A 22,593-nucleotide genomic window follows, 5' to 3' on the forward strand; every position below is an offset into this window, starting at 1 on the left:
TATGACGTCGGACCGTTCACTCTCATCAACTTCAAAGTATTAGTGTTACAAATGCGTATGGCTTGTTAGAAGTAAATTCGTTTATTAAGGGCTTAATAAAGATTTCATAACAAAAGTAACATTTCTTCTCAGGGAAAAATGAACATTTAACAGATTGAATTAAAACTACTACTTCCACCTAGACGAAAATAATTAATTCCATCATATAAAACATAGTTTATTCCAAAAGCAAAATAGATTCATATCATGTCATTCTCATACAATGTTGATTGAACCGCCAGCCCATGTCCCAGCACCCATTAACTGTCAGGACCGGTTTCCAAGCGCTGCACAGACCCGTCCACTAAGATCAAATTTTACGCCAGAGGATCATTTTGACCCAAAAAAAAAATTAAAGAATGACACTAATGACAAATTGTGTAACAATTGGTAAAATTCTACTCCTACCATGCAAGTAGAAACAACTTACAGGATTTAATCCTCTTTAACCATCACCTTAATAGTTGAAGTCCCAATATCATCCTCTAAAGAATGATGAAAGATTCTCATATCATCGTGAAACTCAAGCCAGACCTATATTGCAAATCATACAATGGAACAATTTTAAAGAATAACGGCAGACGGTAAACCAAAAAAATGAGATATCAATGACACCATAAGCTGTAAACTAAATCCAACTTCAATCCATGTAAACGAGACTGATGCAAAGCCAATTGTTTCAAATTCCATATTTTCTCGAACGAACTTTAACTCAACATAAGAGGAAAAAACACGGGTGAAATTGTAGCTCATCACCATACAAGTCCAGAATTTCCTAGTTTTAGAATGTTCAAGAAAACGTAAACCGACCAAAATCAAGAGCAGAGCCTTGAATGAAGACATTTAATCAAATGATCTATTGCCATGTTTGCAAAGACAACTCAAGCCTTCAGCCGACCATAGAACTTCTGCTTCTCTTGAGTAGTCTGGAATCGTCCGTGCCCAAACTTGGACGAGGTATCGATGAACTTGAGTTTGATTTCCTCAAGAGCAACACGAGAAGTCTGCTTCAACAAGGACTGGCGAAGGGTGACAACTCTCTTCTTTGGGCCAACACAACAACCCTTGATCATAACATAGTCATCTTTCACTATACCATAGTGAGGAAAACCACCCATGGGGGTAACATCCTTCTCAGTCCTGTTTAAACAAAAGATATCGAATGCATCATGTGAGAGGGATATGATCAAATGTCTTGCCAATGTAAAACCACGCTCTGTTGTTTTGCTGACAGACGGCATTGGAAGCAGTGAAAGCACATGGGAGGATAATTTTAATTGATATCTCAGCTAGATCTTCGTAATGCCAAAATGAGTATCTAAAGACGAGAAGATTACCTGTCAAACTCAGTAATTGCAGTATGTGTCTCATCTCCAACTTTCCCGATTCTGTAGACTTTCTTGTTCATTTCAGTGCGGTGGTGGTATCCATTTTGCCCAGCACGAGCAACGGTGAAGGACACCCTGGCGGGATGCCATGCACCAATACAGGCAACCTTGCGAAGTCCCCTGTGAGTTTTGCGTGGAAGACGGGTGACACCCCAACGAGTTACAACACCTTCATAGCCCTTACCTTTGGTTACGCCAATGATATCAATCATCTCATCTTTCTGGAAAACAGCATCGACTGGGAACTGCTTTTCAAAAAGGCTGTAAGCATAGTCCACCTTCTGTGCAACAGTCCCCCCGTTCACCTGAATCTCCATCAAGTGAGCCTTTTTCTGTTTCAGACCCTTCATCTTCCTTATCTAAAACATAGACAAGCAGAAAGCATCATTCGTTAGAAAAAATGGAAATGGAAGATTAAAAGGTCATACATTGAAAAAAATTGACTCATAGAAAGACCAAATAATCAGAAAGATGAACACATGAAATTTCAGTAGTAAATTCATATGACTAGATATCAATAATGTTGAAAAAATGAAAGGCACACAGCCTCCCAGAAAAAGTAAGCAATTAGGGCCTGTTTCAGATTTCGCAAACTCAATATTCAGGGAACAATGTGCACTGGAAGAGTTTAGAGTCAAGAACAAAGATGGAGAGAAGGAGTAATCAGGAGATTGAGTCAAACCACCACTCCCAATTTTGATCAATGTGGGATTTGTGGATCAGAGGTTCCCCTAATCGTTCAAACTTCCTCGCTTCTTCGTCTCTTCTCAAACAAAAGCTTTAGTGGCAGACGCTAATCCACAAATATAAGCCCAGCCATCCAAACAGTCCCTTAGAGAAAACAGAAATGACTTGAATAACATGATCAGCTAGTGCAGCTCAAAATATTTAACAAAGCTCAACTGCATCCCTCGAACGCTTATAGTCAAATGAGAGGATTATCAAGATTCATACAGGGTGATGCATGTCAGTCATGCCAACTAATGGAGACAGAACCTTGTCAGCTAGAATATCCATCAGACAGAATGTGTGCACTTGCCAGTGCACACACAAAGACAGATAAATACACAATCATTCTGGCAAGTAAGCAGTAATCTTTAGCAAGTGTAATCATCTTATATATGCTTATTAAGCTGCAGATTACAATGATTTGTTAATTTTAGCAAAATAAGGTATATAAAGAGTATAATTTATATGCTCCAACAAGTTACAGAACTGAAAATTTCGACCTGAGAAATTTCACTCATTCATCAGCAATTTTAAAAAAATCAAGATATCATGACGAGGACTAGATTTTGAGAAGTAGAAATCCAATTTTGTTGATTTTGTGAACTTTGATACTTGATTTTAGCATTAAAAATCTAGCTTCAGATCTAAAAGTTTAGATGCAAACTAAATAAGGATTATATGTGCAAAATTCCAACCAAAAGTGATTCCTATCCTATGCCCAATCTCAAATTCATGAAAGGAAGAGAGTGACCATGAAAAAGAATTATACCTCTTCCTAGTCAAAAAGTTAATCAACATCTCTATAACCAAGGGGCTATCCAAATAAACCCCTCTAACCTGTCAACATTGTCTAATTTATAAATCAGCAGGCAGCACTCCTAACCTTTCCCAACACCATGATCAACCATGACTACATCATACATAGCTTATGGAGCTCCAACAAGCAATGTAGCATGGATCCAAGCATACAGTCCTTCACGTATTTATATAGAATGGGTTTTATTGATCTACTGAGATATACAAGACTTTGGGTTTCAACATTGGTCCCTTATATAAACCATAGTCAGTTTCTTGGACAAGTCAATTTTAAACAAGCAACAAACAGATATATAAGAATTTGGGTTTCAACATTTGTTCTTAACCTTATATCAAACCTAGCCAATTTCTAGGGCAATTTTAAGTACCTGCCAAAGGACTTACAACAACAGTTTGAGGAATGTATGACCTACTTAATTGATGACAGATTTTTATCTCGCGCAACCAGAAAGCAACCATGCAGGACTACCTTAGCCAAACATTTTCTTCAGTTATGACAGATCGAGAAATATTAAAAACAAACCAAAAAACAGGAAGCTTATAGAAGAAAATGACAGTATGCATGAGTTGAAACCATGTTCTCAAACTTTACCTGAGTGTGAGCCAGTACACGAACAACAGATGCATATTTCTTCATCTTTTCTAGCTGTATCTGAATCTCTTTCTTTCCCTCCTCAGATTCATATTTCTTGGAGTACTTTGTAAAGGCCTTCTTCTTGCTCTTGTACCAGTTCTTGTAGAATCTCCTCCTCAGTTCCTCACTCAGATGCTGAGCCCACACTGTATTAAGAGTGCGAAGGCCACGTGGTGTCTTCACGTAACCAACAACTCCAACAACAACCATTGGTGGAGTTTCTATGACAGTTACAGCCTCGCATGTCTCCTTCTTGTGAAGCTCTGCATGTCAGAAGAAAACATGGTATAGAAAACACCAATAATCTTTCGTACAATGTTAACGAGCATCAAGTTTATAAGGACACATTGAATCATTAACAAACAAAAAAAAAATCAACAGAGCTACCTCATGATAATAACTTCTGCTGACATGATGACAGCATAACATTTTGAGCACATAGAGAACTAATGGAAGCACATATTTGACTTATCACTACACAGATGTATCAGCCATTTGTAAAGATACATTTGAAAGATTACTGAACAGGCAGTGCATCCATAAGCTAACCATATTAATATTTGCAAACATATAATATACAAGAAGAAAATAGCTAAAAATTGAGTACATACTTGATCCTGGTTTTTCAACCTCACGGACAATGTGAGTCATTCCAGACTTGTAACCAAGGAAGGCCGTCAACCTGCACGGTTTTGTTGGGTCGTCCCTTGGGAAGGACTTCACTGTATTAAGAAATTACATATATTGATCATGTTAGTACATAACTCATGAATGAGGTAGCGTAAAAAACTTTTAGTGGGACAAAGAAATGTTGGATGAAATGCAATCAAAAAAGGGGAAAGACAGCCTCACTTCATGGCTTTGCAGAGTACAGGCCAATATAAAGCATTTCAATGATAAGAACAATGTCAAAAAAAACACTGCATATGTAACAATTTGACATTTTCAAAAGTTCGCATTAAGTCTAAAAAGTACTGGAAAACGGTGACACTTACATGAGCAAAAGATCAGCTTGTAAAGGAGAAAAAGAGAAAACTAACAATATTATATTTCAACATAACATGTTTGGAATGATAAAGCATCAGGGGAAAAAAAGTAAAACAATACTATAAAAGACATTTATTTATAGTGCATGCACCAAATTTGTTGCTCAAAATTAAAAGGAAAAAAGAATAACCAACAGATAAAACAAGAGGGAAAACTCAATAAAAGCCAAGAGAACAATAAAAGAAAAACCTGGTATTGGTTAGATGGAGAGAACAAAAGAAAAACATACACACACAAATAGGTGGCATAAAAATAAAATACAAAACAGAATATGAATGATTCTGCAAAATTGATGGCAATAAAGTTTACCTTTCCCGCGGTGGCGAGAAGCTCGCTTCCTTGGGAGAAACCCAAGGGACCCATGCCTAGGGTGCTCAAACTTCCGGTGAGACATCTTATTTAGTTCCCTTCACCCTGAAATACCAATAGGTAAAGTTATGGAAACAAAACCCGGGGATAATCACAACCCGAAATCCAGTTTTAACTATCTGAGCATACATTTATTCACAGAGACTATCCATATCTATCAAAAGGGAAGAAAAGTGATCGTTTGACATAAAGAAGTAAAACAAACACATGAATTTGGTTTCAGTACATCGCAAATTAAATTTAGCTCCTTTCAGTGTTTGGATCGTCATCATAAGATCAAAAAAAATCATACTGATAGAAGGAAAAACTTTTCATAAATTACTTGCTACATAACAAAACTGGGGATTTCTTGTAGACAGATATTGTATTTTATATCAAATATATGAACAGTTCACGAGGAGCCCAGATTACAAATCCAAAGATACGAATTTAACCCAAAAAAACAAAATTGCCGAAAAATCAACATGAAAATCGCGGATCATAAGCAAGCAGGTAAAAAGTTTTTTACCGAAATATTTACAGGAGAACAATTAATCCAACACGAATCAAACTCGATCCACGAGTTAACAGCATTGGCATCTTTGTCACAGCCTAAACCGTTCGTAAAGGGAGAATCAAAACCACATTTTGCGAAGAAACACTAGAATCTTCTCAGAAACGGGACACCAATCTGACACTTAAGTGGATCCAAATTCCAAGGTTGAGATTTCGCGAATTGACAGGAACAACTGGAACGGAGAAGCCCTAAGAAATAGAGTGGAAGGAAGACCGGATCATTACCTCTGCGCCGCACCGACTCCACGTGGGGGCAGCGATGGCCTCCTCTTCTCGTCTCCGGGCGGCTCCTCAAAACCCTAGCAATGGTTTATATACGCGAGAGCGAGAGAGCGCGGAGAAGGATATATCTCGACACTTTTGAAAAGACTAAAAAATCCCACCTTGGAATTTTTTAGCGCTGTAATGTAATTGGTCTGACCCTGGCCCAACATTTTCATGCTGACCCCACGGTAGGTCTGGCTTGCCTGGTTAATGCAGAACCTGAGGTATGCAGTGCAAGTTGAACATGGGGTTAGTCAAGGTTGGGATGAAAATTTTTAAGTTTGTTTGGGTCATCAAACCCAGGTTCAGGTTCAGAAAGCGTGACCCTAAAAAAAACGAAATAGAGAAAAATGATGTAAGCGATTTGAACTAGTTTGGGATTAAAATTCGTTGAGCTGAGTTAACTTGAGCACGGTTCAACTCTAAGCCAAAAGCATATCAAATTTGACTATTTTTTTTTGGTCCGCGACGTAAATTGGAATCGAAATCAAAATAGTTTAAATACTAGATGGGAGTTCAAATTAGATTTTAGGGGATCAGTGGATTTCTATTTTTTTCTAGAATCAAAATAAAAATAGAACTCCATCCAGTCAAACAGCTAGAATAGAAGCCATTCATTTTTCTTCTCATTGTAAACCTCAGCTCTCTTCAACCAAAGATGCCCTTAAAGTTTATTGTGTTTGCAAATTACATAGGAGACCATCTTAATTGGGCCTTCAAAAGTGAACATGAGAAAAAGGTTGGCATGAGATCATCTCTTCTGTTCTGATCTCAAAGCTTTCTGTGATCGGACCTTTTATTTATGAAAGAACCCATTGATTCCTGATTATCCGTGGTTGACCGAATTGCCAAGAACCGATGGTTCCACCCCGCAATTTGGTCTGTCGGGCATTATTTATCCCGGTGGCGGCGATTGAGCGGGATAAATGCCTTATCCCTTCTCCTTATTCCGTCTCCAAACTAGGCCGAAATCTGTTACACAAATCTCAAAGCACCGCAGCTCCCGTCTGCGACGCCATGTCGCCACCGTCGTCTGTTCCGTTCGGTGCACGGATCACGACGCTTCCGGGACGATGTCTAAGAGATCTAGAAACTCCCAAAGCCCCTTGTACCCCTTCCCCCTCCCGGAGAAGCTCACATAACAGCACGCCCTCCATCGAGCCTAACCCTGGGCCAATGACATAGCTTAGACTCCCCAGTCCCCGCCGGGGCGAGGAGAGGAGGGACGAAGGGCCTCGCCGGAGCCGCCGAGTCCACGGCGGGGAGGGGGGCTAGGCGAAACAGCTCGAAATCGCCGGCCGCTCCGGAACGACGGTAGATCGATCGGTGTCCGTTCAATCAGCAGCGGACGTCTCCGATTTGTCTCTTTCCTTATTTTATTTTATCTTCTTCGCATTCCTTTATAGATAGTTCCTTATTCTCTCCACGTGTGACCATATATACCATCCGATCGTTGGAATCTCAGCGGACGGTCGAGATGGGGGATAAAGTCTAGGGTTCAGATTGCGAGGATTATCGTGTGTTAACTTCCCTAGATGCTGCTCGAAGAGGGAGCGAAGGAGTTCTCGCGCCGGGGTTTTTGCTAGCTATTTGGATCGATTCGTTCGATTGCTCCTTTCTTCTTCTTGATTTCCAGAAATGTCGAGGTTAGGATTCTGCCCACCCCTTGTTTCATGATGAAATTGTCTTTTTTTTATGGTATCTTTCTCTCCCCTTTGGTTCTCGATTTTGTTTTGTCTTGAGTAATATGAAAAGAATGATGAAGATCTTGTGATTATGGAGCATCTTTGGATACAATGAATGATCATTTCCGCACGAGATTTCTGACATTTTCGAAGCATTCAATAATAGAATTTATTTTATATTATTCTTAGGTTTCTCGAAATAAACCTTCTTTTTTTGTTAGCCATTTACATCTAAATAAATCCTGCCTGTTCTTCAATATGGAGAAAATTGGGATTCTGATTAGCTAAAATGGGAGTCTTGCAGAAAGCCAGAAATAGTTCATCTTCTTTTGCTAACAACAAAATAAAACTTTTTGAATCTATTAGGTTTAACTGGAAGCGGACCAGCATGGATTTCGATCACTTTTTTTTTTTTTTGGTGGGGGCGGGGGTGGAGGATGGTTGATTTAAATATAGCTAACAACTCTGTAATTAAGATATACATGCATTTGGTTCACCTTTAATACACTGTATCCGCAATAGTGAGGTTCTGCATCTTAAAGCATGTATATCTGTCCGGCATGCGTCTCTAGGGAATGGTTCTAGAACAATGCTCAGGGAGCCAGCTTTTGATAACACCTAAAACTTTGTCCTCTTGCTGACATGTCTGGATTGCATGGGGTTTGTTCCACAATTTAGTGAAGGGATGGTGAGGCGATGTGTTTTGAGAGGTGGACCTTCTAATATTTTCATGGACCTATATCATTTGGAGTATAACCAATAAGATAGAGATCAGAAATCTCTTGCTTGCTAGCATCTTTCTTTCAACATCTAATTTGATGTATAACAAAATTTATTTTCTAATCCTTAACTCTTAAACATCTATTGCTTTATTTTGGCTTTCGTTAATTAACATGTAAATTCTAGATCGCAGTTTTGAATTGCTTGGTTAGTCAAGTCTTTAGCCTAATCCAATACCAAATTCTCCATTATTGGAAGTGTTTTTTTTAAAAAGAAAATAACCGGGTTGTATATTTGTTTGCATGCATGATGCTTTTTTGAAAGTAAAATCTTTTCAAATCTGACCACATGTTACGTTTTAGACTATGAGGGAAGTCAACTGAGACTTTTCAAAATGGAGTGGTTTTTGGAGGTCATGATGTCATAAGCATGGCCCTATGCTACAATTAGACATAAATGACATGACAAGAATTATGAACTTGGGCATTAGATCATGTACATTGATTTGTGAGAATGAATACAATTTTTAAAATAAATTTAGCATGAAAAATTTTGGATAATAATTTTCATGTGGTTACTTTGCTTGCTTTTTTGTTTACAAAATCTCTTCATCAATGCTGTTCATTGATCAACTGAGTCCTGGAATAGTTTGCAAGTGGTGTAGATAAAACTCATGTATATGCTGCTTGCATGAGCTTTTAGCCCCCTTTCTTGAATCCACCTGAGGTGCCAATGAGCTCCTGCAAAGTAGGTCAATGGGTGAAGAACACCTCTTGTGTAGATGGTTATCATCTTTTCATGCATGTAAGCTAGCACTACTTTTTAACATATAAGCTAGAATGATGAGGATCTTGTGCTAGAGCAGCATTTTTCAATCATCAATATGAATATGGATTGCTGAGCTCACTTTATTGCATTTTGTCAGTAGGTTGTGAGATTTTCCTCTACTTCTTCAGTGGTTAATTTTTTTTTTACTGTGTGGCACAAGGAAAGCATTTTTCTCTGTAATGCTTTCGCTTGCATGATTATTCAAATCATCAATGGCATGTTAGTAATTAAGATCCCTGTATGTATAACTGCCGCTTTTATTATGATTGTGACTTACTTTTTCTTGCTGGACATTATGTTATCCAAGTTAAAATATTTAACTCTAAATGCGACTTGAGCATCATTTGCATATCTTTGTGAGCTATCTTACTCAAATTTTTTGGGCTTCTTTTGATGTCAATGTCAACCCTGGTACCTAATCATAGCATTCTATTCTATATGCCACTGTTATCTGCTGATTTGAAGTGTAAGAATCAATGGGATATGCTTGTTGTCTTGGGAGAATAAAATAATTCAAAAAATAAACCTTATCGTTGGATGGGATATTTAGTGTCTCTTTGCCCCACCTGCTTCAATCAGATTATCAAGTATAAGTGCTCCCATTAACTGTCTCACCATTCCAATTTCAATATATTGCAGAACCAGTTCCTCTTTTTGCCCCAAGTAAATCTGATCTACTCTGCAGATTCCATCAAATTTAATTAGGATATCAAGACAAGTTAGGAGGGGAAAGAAGTTCCATCCCCACTCAGATCCCTTTTTTCGTCCCTCTTCTCTTCAGTTTTCTTTGCTTCCCTCCGGGCAGTTTAGTTAATGGCTTTGTGTGGCGGGCAGTGCTTTCATTTTAACTTGAATAATGGATGAAAAGGGAGCTGAATATACTCAATTAGTTTTGATATCAGTATCCATGATAATTGATAAGATTTGCTTTTGGATATGAATATAGATTATGTGTGCAAATCAGAATCCATGTATGAAACAACTATCTATTAAGCCATGCAGCTGTGAACAATGCATCCCATGGGCCAGAACTCTGTTGTTTACCTTGACCACATTCATATTCATATCTTTAAATCAAATATATATCTTCCTCAAATCCAATTTCACAGCCTTATTTGTTTGCAGCCATTATAGATATTTGTGTCAAAATATTATCATGCTATATCTGATATATATGTGGTTATGCACTTTTCTTTCAACGTTAGTTTTACCTATTGAGGTTCCCTAGTCCTTATGGTTTTTATTTCTTTTTGACTTTTGGAGCGCAATTATGACCTTCAGGGTCATGGAACAAGGTGATAGTAAAACTGAATGAACAACAAAAAGGAAAATAGTTTCTGGGCATTTTATTGGTCCACTAGATGAATGACTTAGATGGTTTGGATATGTACAATGTAGGCTGAGGGATACGCCGGTATGAAGGAGTGATTTGATGTATGTAGAAGGAAAGAAAGATAGAGGTAGACTGAAAATCACATGGGAGGAAGCAGTATGATAGAACCTGATATTGCCATATCTTTTAGAAAGTGAGACCCTAAACAATGCGGAATAGAGGAAATAATTCATGTAGCCAACCCCAACTAGTTTGGGATTCAAGCTTAGCTGAGTTGGGTTGAGTTTACTGATCCACTAGATTCAGAGTTTTGTCCTATGGTTTTGACAAGACAATTGTGAGACATGAAATTCTAAGTCATCAAGTTAAAAACCAGTTAGAGCTCTATGGTTGTAATTTTATTCACTATCGGCATGGTCATAGAGGGCTACAACTTAGGTAGGGAGGGTTGGGTTAAGGGCAAACCCTAATCCAACACAAACTAATCTCAGTTAGGATTTCCCTAAGCCAGCCCAGCCCAACCCAATCCTATTAGGGTTTTTTGCATGGATACCCTTCTCAATATCGAATTTTGCGTGAATACCCTTCCAAAATTGATATTTGCAGGTATACCCTCGTAAAACTCTGTTATTGTACAAATACCCCTAATATAACGGTTGTTCTAACAATGTTAAAAAAAATCATATTTATATTAATTAAAAATAAAATAAAAATTTGAAATGGCGTTATTATCCTTACTCTTTCCTTTCCTCCCCTCCCCCCAACCCCACCCCACCCCCAGTGCCTTCCTCTTCCCTCCCCTCCCCTCCCCTCCCCATCCCGGCTTCAGCACCCCCCCCCGGTGCCCGGCTTCCCCCCCGCCCCCCGCGTATCGGGACCCCGATCGCGGGCGTTCCACACAGCTGTTCTTGTGCCAGAAGAAGAAGAAGAAGAAGACAGGAGCTCCACACAGCTGTGCTCTGCTTCAGAATCTCTTGGGCCCATAAGAGGGAGAGAGGACTGCTGGTTTGAGTTGGAAAGAAGGTGGCTTATCTAAGGACCAGAAATGATGCTAAGTAGGTGGCTTTAACAGCACTGAGTTGGTGGTAATGGAAACAGAAAAAGAGAAACAAAATCAGGATAAAGGCTGCACAAAGCCACTGAAAATCCAGCAAAAGCTCAGAGAAATGAGTTTGCTTTGTGATAACAAGCAAGAGAGTCTCTTCTTTTTTCTGTGTGTGGGTGGTGGTACTATTGGTCGTTTTTAAGTGAATTTATGGCGGGTTTTCAAGGCAGACAGGAAGGAGATATGGGTTTCTTAGGAGCTTGTTAGCTTGCTCCCATGGCCTTATTATTCTCTAAAGGGATGGGAAATGCCAGTCCATGAGGAGGAAAAGCCCTAAGGGGAGTAGGGTTGAAGTGTGGAAGGATAGCAACAACCATAGGTTCACAGAATCCAAAGGAACCTCGGCCCGTCAGGATTCTCCCTCGATCTATTACACTGTTGATACCTCTGGTGTCTCGGTAGCTGGCTTTTTTTTTTCCTTCTGTTTTTTGGTTTTTGTTTCTTTTAACTTTTGAAGGGAGAGAGGGAACACTCAACTATTCGGACCGGAGGTAAATTGCAAGTCTTTCGAGTCATGGGTCGCCCAGCACCCCATAATTATGATATGATTAATTAGATTTGCCCAAATTCTTATCCAAAAGCATGGTAAAGTTTCTATTTACTTGTATATCTTTATAAAAATTTCTATTTACACGCCTACTCGTTAAGGATATTTTAGTCATTTTAATTTAAAACCGTTAATTTTTTAACGGCGTTAGAGGGCATGGGTACCTATGTAAAAATAAGAATAAAAAAGGGTATAATAGCAAAACAAATATTTTACGAAGGTATACATGCAAATATCAATTTTGGAAGGGTATTCATGCAAAATCCGATATTTAGAAGGATATTCATGCAAAAAACCCATCCTATTATAAAGCTTAATTCAGGTTGGGTCGGGCTAGCTTGGTCGAGTCGGGTTAGTAAGGTTGAGTTAAGTTGTACCATGTTAATTGAATTAAATCTGGTTGAATGGGAATTTTAAGATAAGGGAAAGGTCTAGGACATTTTGATTGAATTAATATTTGTGAATTGTGGCCTAATCATCCGTAAATTTCAATGATACAGTTAAACAATTTAATAAGCTTAACGATAATTAATAAACATATAAGTAACATATATGCAACATAAATATGATTTATTTATTTATTTATATATCGGGTCGGGTTGAGTTAGGATCGGGTTCCGGTTGGATTGAGGGTCAGCTCTAACACAACACTGCTTGAGATCGTATTTCTTCATTTTTGAGCCCAAGCCCGACCCAAGTTTATAAAATTCAACCCAACCATATAGAATGAGTGGGTTGGTCGGGAGGGTTCAAGTTGAGCCCAAACCAAGTTGCACCCCTATGGTCATATTTTGAGGCATCCCCTTGCTTGTATCAGCATGCTTTAGACCAGATGTGGGTTGTATGAAAATTTATTAGCATCATGCAATTATCCTTGAAGCCATGAAAGAAACATTATAGGAAAGATAATAGTGTCCATTCTGATGGTTTTATGATTTGATTTTCAGGTTTACATAACTGTAATTTTGCTTGCAATCCCTGCTTGCAAATTTTGATGGCAATTGGTCATAGCTTTCCTTAGCATTTCATTTTTAACTGGTTTCATATATTTATTAGTCATTCCGGGCCAAGACGGTCTCATTTTCTAAACAATGTCAAATGAAGAGCTCTCTCTCCAAATTTTATGTCTCCATGCTTTTGATTAGACATATTTTCTATGTTCTCTTTTACTGTATTTTTGTACACCTCATTTTTGTTATCTTTTTTCCTCTGTATCTATTACAAAGGTCATTTCATTCTAAATGTTGTGTATGGTAATCGATATATTCATGCCTTGACTTTAGATTCTTCAATACTGTGGACCTTCTTTACACCATCCATTCACTACAAGGATTAGGATGCTGCTGCCTTTTCTTTTAATTTGTTCATTTGCAATTCTTGTGTCTAAGTTTGGTATTGCTGATTCCCTTAATTTACTTGTATCTATAGAATGGATAGCAAGAGCGGCACAAAATTGAAAAGAAAGGAAGTTGCAACGGCAAACCAAGCACGAGTGTATTGGACAAGAGAGCATGATCGAGTGCTTATTGATTTGATGGTAGAGCAAACTCTTGCTGGTGCTAGAGTGGGTGCGGGCTTTACAAGGGATGCCTGGTTTGACATGGTGGATAGGTTCAATGAACGTACGAGGCTGCGTTATGATGTTGATCATTTGAAAAATCGTCTGAGGTTTTATAAACGGGAATATCGGATAGTTAGTGCTATAAAGAACCATGCAGGTTTTAGTTGGGATCATAAAATGCAAATGGTGACTGCAGATGATGCTGAATGGGATGAATATGTTAGGGTGTGATTCTAAACCTTTTGAAGTTGAAATATTTTATCTGATAACCAGATTGAATTATTTATATTATTATGTTGCGCAGAAAAATCCTGAAGCAAAGCTATACCGGACGAGGCAAACACCTTTTATTAATGAACTGGAGGTTACTTTTGGATCGTCAGCATCAAAAAGCAACGGTGCGTCCTCTTCTAGGATTCATTATGGTGAAAGAAATGACACAAATGGCAATTTAGGTGAAGGTGATGGGACATTGAACTCTTTTGCGGATACCCCACAAACATCTAACGATCCTATGGCTACATCTGCTGACATACATGCAGAGGTGCCACAGGATGTTCCTGAAGCAGAAAATTTTTACATCCGTCGAGCTGCACCTTTAAATATCTTAAGAGGAAATAGTAGAAAGTCTCGACGGCAATCAGATGATGCGTTATTAGCCCTGCGGGAAATCGCAGAAGCCTCAAAGAGACGAATATCGGCTGAAGAGGCAAAAGATGAAAAGTTGAGTCTACTTGATGAATGCCTGGAAGAGCTCAATCTCATGAAAGACATCGATAATGAGTTATACGTGAAGGCCCTATTTATCTTCAAGGAGGAGTATAATCAACACATATTCTTGAAGACCACAGGTATTAGGAGGATAATGTGGTTGAGGGCAGCGACCAAAGATATTAATCTTCAGTGATCTTTTATTGCTTGATGTTAATTTTCTTCTCGGAACTAACACCAGTTTACATTTGTGAAGAGGGTAATTGTGTAAAGACATGCTAACCTTTACATATGTTAAGAGGGTAGTTGTGTAAAGACATGCTAACCTTTTCATGTTAAAGCTCAATTTCATGTAAATGTGATAATGTTTCTCTCAGCGAGTTGTTTTTTCTGATATTGTTTCTTTTTTTGAATTTTGATGATGCATGGAAATCCAAGAAACAGAAGGTCAAGGATAAGTTCATGACATGGTTTCCTAGTTAGTTGAGATCTGGAAACATGATTTTCAAATGAATGAAGAAGAGGGCAAGACATGCATGTCGTGGACATGAACACTCCAACCACTTGAGTATGGTGAGATTAGCACGACTTCTACGGAAAGGTTGAGCAAAACTGGACTGTTCTTGATTTTGAGCTAGTTCGGTCATTTCGTTGAAGGGCTAAACAACACTTATGGCTCGGCAATGTTGTGCCATTGTATGTAGTTGTTGTCTTTTGATATTTATTGACACTAATTTGAAATTCCTATTCTGCAGTAAAGCTAGCACTTTTTGGACTTTAATTTCATTCATTGAGTACCATTTCATTACAAATGATTACCAAATGGAGTCAAAAATCTTCACTGCAACCTTTTTGCCCATCCACCAACAATCATTGCATGTCCTCTCTGGTTAGATTACTAGGCTGTTGAGATGGTTTTTGTTGAGATGCTAGCCTTGTCCAGTTGCGCCTTTCTTATTTTGATCGACTTCGAGATGTTCTGTTACTCCTTGGAGGGCTCTCTGTTCTTGGTCAGCTACTGTTATTCAAGTCCATTAATGTATGCCTGCGTTTATTAGCATTTTTCAAACAAATTGATCCAAACGTAAGCTTCATTAGTGTAGAATAATCATAGTCCTCTCTTTTTACTGTGGAAAGGGTTTACAATGTCCTTGCATGAGTTCAACCCTGCCATATGTGCATGGATTTCTGACAACATCTATGGTCAAAACACTCATGGTATGATTTTGACACTTAGGTGGACCCACAGGGAAGCAAAAAGCTGCCGATTTCAATTTTATTCCACAGAACTACTTTTGATATCTTGAAGCTCGTCCTGTAAGTCACCAGAAAAATTAAGAATTGGGAGGAGGGTACAATCTCTTTACTCTTAATAGGGGTATGGTACATCTAAAGAGAAAAGGATGAAAAGAAGACTATAAGGTTGTCAACTAGAAATATTATAATTTCAGGATGACACAATCTCTTCAGCCTTCCCCCTTGGGTATGCTGTCTCTGATGATGGAGAAAAGTCTTAAGGTGGTGACTTTGGCAGTGTCATGAATGTAGGGATCAGGATTTAACATACATCTGAAAATTGTTTGGTGTTTGGGATCTTCAGCAGCTGGGAAAAAATACAAAAGGAGGGAACAAGTTTGGAAAGAAAGAATTTAGATATCCAAAAAAAAATAGAGCATAAAGAATGTAAATAATAGTGATATATCTTGATATATCTGTAAACGTTAATTCATTTAAAGACAAGCAGAAGAGAGAAACAGCAATAAATAATAGGAAAGGCTTCAACAAATAGCATCATTATTTATAGTCTGTACGTGCTCCTTGATTTTGTCGATAGATCATGAAGTTTATGAATCATACAATAATTCTTGATTAACTTGTTCCCCGAAAATAATTTGGAGAATCAATTGGCCAATCAAAATTCATGAATGATCTGGGAATTTCTCGAAGTTCAGAGAATGTTATTAATACAAATTCAGGGTGAGACGCTCTTAAGGGAGTTCTGTTCCTAGCCTGCTTTCTGCCTTGGTTCGTTAGAGAGCCAGCAACACAGAGACCTGTCTTGAAGCCATATCTGCTGTGATCAACCTTTTTCATCAATGTTTATTCCATACCTGCAGAGAATAATTTACTAATGAGAAATAGACAGCTTTCACTGCTCGAGCAGGATCGGAGAAAATATCTATTCCTCCGAGTGGTTTGGCTGGTTGACGTTTCTGTTCTTGTTGGCTTTGATTCATGTGTTGTCACCAAATACATCAGGAACCTTCTTGGTTGCTTACAAAATTTCTTTCTTTCTTAGTCAATTTTTACGAGGCTTAAACATTCAAAGAGGAGATGAGTAGTGGTTGCATGCTGTTCTAGCAGTGGATTCTTTGATTTCCTTGCTTCAACCATGTAACTTCTATATTCTTCCTAAATCGCAAGATTTGAAATTGCTCCCACCACGATGAAGCAACCTTCAAGCCTGATCATTGATAACTTGCAATCAATTGAAAGATTCGTAGCTATGCAGCCAACTATTTATTTTCACATGGCCGATTGAGGAGTTATTATGTTGTTTGTTGCTAAACAATTTTTATGCTGATCTCTCTCTCTCTCTCTCAATTTGCTGGTCATCAACAGTGCAGAGTGATGGTCTTACCGACTAACAAATATTGTGATCTACTTAAATCCGATATTAAATTCTGTTGGGATACTCGATATTGCTTGTGGCAATTGGCTATGCAATAGTGTTTGTAATGCACCATCAATGAAAACATGACCTCCTTGTATTGTGCTTTATCTGAAAAACATATTGAAGCATCAGCTATTGCAGTTTTTGCCGAGTAAAAATTTAAAAATTTCTCGACTCTCCAACAGTCCAACTTGGTTCGGATAGTCTTGCTTGTTGACTTCAAACTCATACCATCAACCATCACCTTTGAACTCACAAAGAAATTAATCTATGGGCGTTTTACTAATTACTAGTTGGTGGTGCCACCTCGGATGTGCGGCGTGGCGACACAGAGACCAACCAAGCAGAAGCCTTGCCTAGGAAGGCTATACTGAAGATTCTTATTGGAACGTCAGGAAAATCTCAAATTACTGAATTTGAGGGCCTCATCTTTGAGCTTTAGTTCCTGAATTCAAATGCTATAGAAGCCGGCCGTGAATAGCGGAGAAAGGCTGAATGGTCATGCTTAAATAAAATGCAGAATTCATTTCTTTCATTTTTTTCTGATTGAAATTTTGATGGAGCCAAGGGACAGATGGATGAGATTGTCTAGTAAAACAAATAAAGTTGAGTAGAGATATGGCCGGTGGATTAATAAACTCATTCCGATCTATAATTTCACGCATAACTGTGTACCGATATGTTTCTTCCATGCGCTTAAATATTATGGTCACCAGGGAAGACGAGAAGAAAGAAGAAAATATAGAAATAAAAAAGATCATGAATAGAAGGTAAAAGCAAGATGGTAATCGAAGCAGTGCACAAAATTTTGGGCACATCACTGTCAATTGTCATTATAACCATCATCCTTATCTTCCTGGTTTCTCACCGCATGGAGGAAGAAAAAAGAGGACATGAACAGAAGCCATGTCCAACAAGAAGCAAAACTTGTGCACCAGCAACTCAAAAATCTCATCATCAGTTTAATCATCATCAATGCCATCATTATCACAATCAATAACAATGAAGAAAAGGAGACGGTAGATCCAAATCCACATCACAATGAATTTTTTTTTATCATTAAGAAGAACAGAGCCAACAACTAGATCAGCCCCACAAGAAGCTACAGATTAAGTTTGCTTTTCCGTCAACTATTTTCATCATCCTCGTGATCAAAAGATTAACTACAACATAACTAAAACTATCATATCCTTACCTGCTCCTCCTCTCTAATCTCCTAATCCTTTTTCCTTTCCTCTTTGCAGGCGCTTCTTCCTGCTCCCACGATGACCGTTGCTTATGGGTTTGCTCACTTTGTAAATAGATGCCAAGGACCGAAAGCGCGGCCTTTTCCTCAGCCGATGCTCTTCCTCCTCCTCGTCCACCTCTTCCTCCTTTCCTCTTCCTGAGATCTGAGCTCTACCCTCCTCTTCCTGCTCTTTCTTCTTCTTCTTCTTCTCCTTCTTCTTCTTGTGGCTATCGCCATGTTCTTCCTCTCCCCCGCTCAGCTGAACCAGCTGCTGCGCTGCTTCCATGTCCGGCTCCGCCAACCCCTCCTTCATCATTCCTATACATCTACTTACATAAAGGAATGTAAGGCTACTTCTGGATGTCCAAGTTCGAGGGAGGGAGGGAAAGCTTGATGCCTTTAATGTTTAAATAAAGGAGAGTTTGGCGTGGTAGAGCACGCTTGCACACGCGCGCGCGCGCGCACAGAGAAAGAGAGAGAGAGAGAGAGGGAATGGTAAGTGGACGCGATGAAGGTGGCAGGAAGACGACCCCGCGGACTGGGTTGTACCTTTCGAGCGAAAGAAAAGAAGGATCCACCTTCTTTCGCGCGAATCCACCGTTGGATCACTTCAGCTCTCAAAGCGCTCCAAATTCCTGTCGCAAATATCTCAAAACGACCAGATCCAAGGGTGTTCGCTCGAAGGAAGGTCAATCGTTCTTTCGTGCCGAAGACACTACCCGCGGCCGCCTCTTCTTACGTTTCTCGCTTTCGCTTTTCCATTTCAATTTCAAGGCCCGTACTTTGCAATTGTCCGAGGATGTCGACGCCTGGCGGGGGTTTTGACGCTTTCAATGTTGGTCGTATCAAAAGGGTTTCCGACCGGCAGGAGCAGAACCGCATCTGCTTCAATGTTATCTCTTCGGTGATGCTTCGGGGATGCTCCTGCCTGCCTTACTGTAGAAAGACGGGTGTCCCAGAATTCCTACTTTTTGACTCGTTTTTGAATCACCGGCCAAGCTGTGGGACAGGAGATTATATCAGATCCTTTTGTGCTTTTTTAGGAAAATAGATCTCTTTGTTTAACGTTCATTGTGTTATTGTTACCTGAAGCGAAGTTTCGAGGTCAATGAGAACTTGAAAATAGAATCATGTCATGTAGTAGGCTTTGTCCGGAAAAAAAGTTCGAACATCTCCTTCCTTAAACGAAGTCATGGGCTAGAATCTTATTTAGGTATTCTTGACACTTTTGACACGTTTAAGGTTTAATTGTGTGCGTGGTCTCGATTGACATGCTTGAGATCAACTTGTTATCCGTTGAGCATGGTATGGGCAGCCTCCTTACTATCTAAGATGCTTCATTCTCTCTCATGCAATGATGATCGAAAAAAATAATTCAGTATGACTGGTTTGACATCATTCTAATAGTCTTTGCGGCCTCTTGATGCCATTTTATCTTGAAGCATATTGTTGAGTCAAGAGCTAGCTTGCAGTTAATCAATTTAATTGTGTTCTTCTTGATATATAGCGGTCTTGTATTCTTCTTTTTTTTATTATTATTTTCATGATGGATTTGCAGTTTAAAAATTCAATTCCCACTCGCAGCCATCTGCAAGCTTAAGTGGCCACCTGGGCCGGTCATGGTTAAGCTTAACCAGTTGCAAGGTTTCTTGCACAAAGCTATGCAATTGCAACCAAAAAGCACCCGCTTTGGGGTTGTTTCAGCTGTGGTCATAGCACTGCAGCATTCCTATTTTCCGTTGCAGAGAGAGATTAACGAGCAGCTTCTTCCAATGTCGACCATTGACCATTGTAATCAAAGAGGCTAACCGAGTCAAATGAGAAAATGACCGTATATTTCGAGCTTTTTCATGAGATCAGATACCAAAATTATGATCCTTGATGCTTCTTGGGAAAACTTGCGATCGCCGGACTCTTCCAGTCTGGGTCAAATAATTGATCAGCTAGCTGATTCAACAAAAAAGAATAGAAAATCAAGTCTCCGTTCAGATTCTTCCTGTGCGAATGGTCATGGGTCAATAGCAAGGGCAATTGGTACATCTGTCACGCTTCTTACCAACCAACCACTGGCTCCAGCGTCATGCACGCAAAAGTAGTAAAGCAGCAAGACTTGGAAGAGGTAACGTAAGAGCAAGCAAGGGACAAGAAAACCATCTAAATTTTATTCATATCCTTAAAAGAGATGATATGGCGAACTGTCCTGGGTTGTCGATTTAAAGATCTACCTTGCAATTCAAAACCAGGCAAATTACAATCTGTTGTGATGAGAAAATATGGTTGACATGCTTGTAACTAATTCTATCAAGTTAGCGGAAAATATATTTTACATAATTTGGTTATGTGTAATCATATACAATGAGAAAAAATATTGAAAGAAAAAGGAGAGAGTGCAAGACACGATAACTTTTGAGAAGCAGCAAAGCAAATTCCTAATCAAGGAGGCAGTATTCAACATTCAAAAAGTATTGAAACCAGCTCACCAAATTGCCTCTGCTATCAGTTGCACATTCGCCAAATTATTTCAACAAGCTTATACTTTGCACGTTGATTTTGCCTTGGAAGCTGATTCTGTAACAATACAATTGTTGGGGAAAAAACCCCAAGTCATGCCATAACGGAGGCGCTCGGCCAAAGAGTGCCGACCAGAAAGGCGCTTGGCCAAAGAGCGCCGACCAGAGAGCTGCTCGGCCAAAGGATGCCGACCAGGAAGGCGCCCGACTAGAGGGCGCCGACCAGAGTGCGCGCCAAGAGGTGCCCAACCAAAATAAGCTGCTCGGTTAGAAAGTGCCGACCAAAGACAGCGCCGAGGCGCTCTGCTAGAAGGTGCTCGCCTAAAGGGCGCCGACCAGGAGTACTCAAAGCAGCCCCGCCACAGGGCGCCCCATTGGGCGACCAGCTCGGCTCGGCACCCTTGCCGAGCCGATACCTTAACCAAATGTTCAACCTCCGCCTAAAGTCCAAGGGACTTGACAACTCCTACGGCTTGCGACCTGCCATTAATGCATGAGACTCCCTCAAGTCTCCGATGCACTCAGGCATTTAATGAACACGGCCCAAGACGATCTCCGGATCACTGAACCATCAGAGCGCATGGCTCTACCTGACCGCCGGTTCATTCGGTAATAAATGCACTTACCATCCACAGACCCCAGGCCCGCCACGGCCGGCGGTTCAACCACTCCAACAGGTCCGATCGACCGTGACAACTCCCTGGTTCCGGTCTGATTCGGCCCCGTTCTCCACTACGCCATAAATGGGCCAAATCGTGCCCAATTATTACGGACAGGGACAAATCCCCCGGTCACTTCCCAGGTAACGTAATCCCCTCCTATAAAAGGGAACCTGGAAGAACCAAGGAGGGGGGACGACAACAAAAACGGAAACAGACCCCCGGGACTAAACCCTCCGGGAAGCACAGACACAATTGAGGACATCATTCCCTTTGTCTTCTTGATCTGATAAAATACTGTGTCTTCTCCATACACTTCCTCTCCCCCGCTCTCTCCACATACTTGCCCCCTCTGACTTAGGCATCGGAGGGCCGGCGCCGGGGAGCCCGGCCACCGGTTTTCCTTGCAGGACTTGCACACCCCCCGCAGCGGAGGACGCAGCCAGCCGGCGCACCGCCGTCCGCCTCCTGCAGCAGCGGAGCTCCTCCTTCCCTGGCTTCACGGCGGCCCCCGGGTCCAATTTCCAGCAACAGTTGGCGCTAGAGGAAGGGCCCGAGTTCGCTGCCATGAAGCTAAGAAGCAAAGGGGCCTCCAACGCCTCTCGACGTCCTCCACCCAGTCCTGAGCACTCCGTCCGAAACTCACCACCTCCGGCTGAGTCAGTTCATCAAGTTCGGCCGGAGCAGTTTGATGCCCTGGCGCAACAGGTGCAGGCCTTGGCCACCGCTGTCCAAAGCCTGCAACCTAGAGGCATCCCAACGGCACCGCCTCCCCCGGCTCCAGTTCAACCGGAGCCCCCTACAAGCGGGCTTCCTCTTCGAGGTCAGGACTCTCAAGTCCAGGCCTCCCTCTGGAGAGAGCACCCAGTCAGAGGCCACGAAGGCTGGCCACAACCTTCAGAAGCTGAGTCGGTTCCAGGGCAACCTGCACCCGGAGGAACCGCTGTAGCGATCCTCCAGAATGATGAACTCGACAAGAAGGTCGAGAAGCTGGAGCGCCAAATCCAGGCACTCCACGGGAGAAAATCGGGACGCGACGGCGACTTCGAGTTCAATACGAAGTCGCCCTTCTCCCAGGAGATTGAAGATGAACCGGTTCCCCTCCGGTTCAAGATACCCCAGGTGGAGCCTTACAACGGCAAGGCTGATCCCCTTGACCACCTGGAGAGTTACCGGGTCTTAATGGCCCTA

General features: G+C 40.5%; 2 protein-coding genes across 4 annotated transcripts; one reads left to right on the plus strand and one right to left on the minus strand.

Moving 5' to 3' along the window:
• Positions 1-699: 699 nt before the first annotated feature.
• On the minus strand, positions 700-5,942 carry LOC103710091 (large ribosomal subunit protein uL3y). The gene is made up of 6 exons (XM_008795705.4): positions 5,803-5,942; positions 4,963-5,067; positions 4,218-4,328; positions 3,565-3,869; positions 1,377-1,786; positions 700-1,179 (listed from the first exon to the last, which is right to left on the minus strand). Exons 2-6 carry the CDS (start codon positions 5,045-5,047, stop codon positions 921-923), a joined length of 1,170 nt encoding a protein of 389 aa, XP_008793927.3. The 5' UTR covers positions 5,048-5,067; positions 5,803-5,942; the 3' UTR covers positions 700-920.
• A 727-nt stretch (positions 5,943-6,669) lies between these two features.
• Positions 6,670-15,112, plus strand: LOC103710092 (L10-interacting MYB domain-containing protein-like). Of its 3 annotated transcripts, none has more exons than XM_008795707.5 (4): positions 6,670-7,487; positions 13,488-13,845; positions 13,925-14,471; positions 14,770-15,112. In XM_008795707.5, the coding sequence occupies exons 1-4, from the start codon at positions 7,480-7,482 to the stop codon at positions 14,787-14,789; spliced, it is 933 nt and encodes a 310-aa protein (XP_008793929.2). In that variant the 5' UTR covers positions 6,670-7,479; the 3' UTR covers positions 14,790-15,112. The 3 variants fall into 3 exon arrangements, with proteins under 3 accessions (XP_008793929.2, XP_008793930.2, XP_008793928.2); XM_008795708.5 differs by having other exon boundaries at positions 6,795-7,487; positions 14,776-15,112; XM_008795706.5 differs by lacking the exon at positions 14,770-15,112 and having other exon boundaries at positions 6,795-7,487; positions 13,925-14,707.
• Positions 15,113-22,593: the final 7,481 nt, after the last annotated feature.

Source organism: Phoenix dactylifera, chromosome 11, assembly GCF_051530095.1.
Source record: "Phoenix dactylifera cultivar Ajwa chromosome 11, Ajwa_hap1_PhDact_Kaust_v1.1, whole genome shotgun sequence".
Classification (NCBI taxonomy): domain Eukaryota; kingdom Viridiplantae; phylum Streptophyta; class Magnoliopsida; order Arecales; family Arecaceae; genus Phoenix; species Phoenix dactylifera.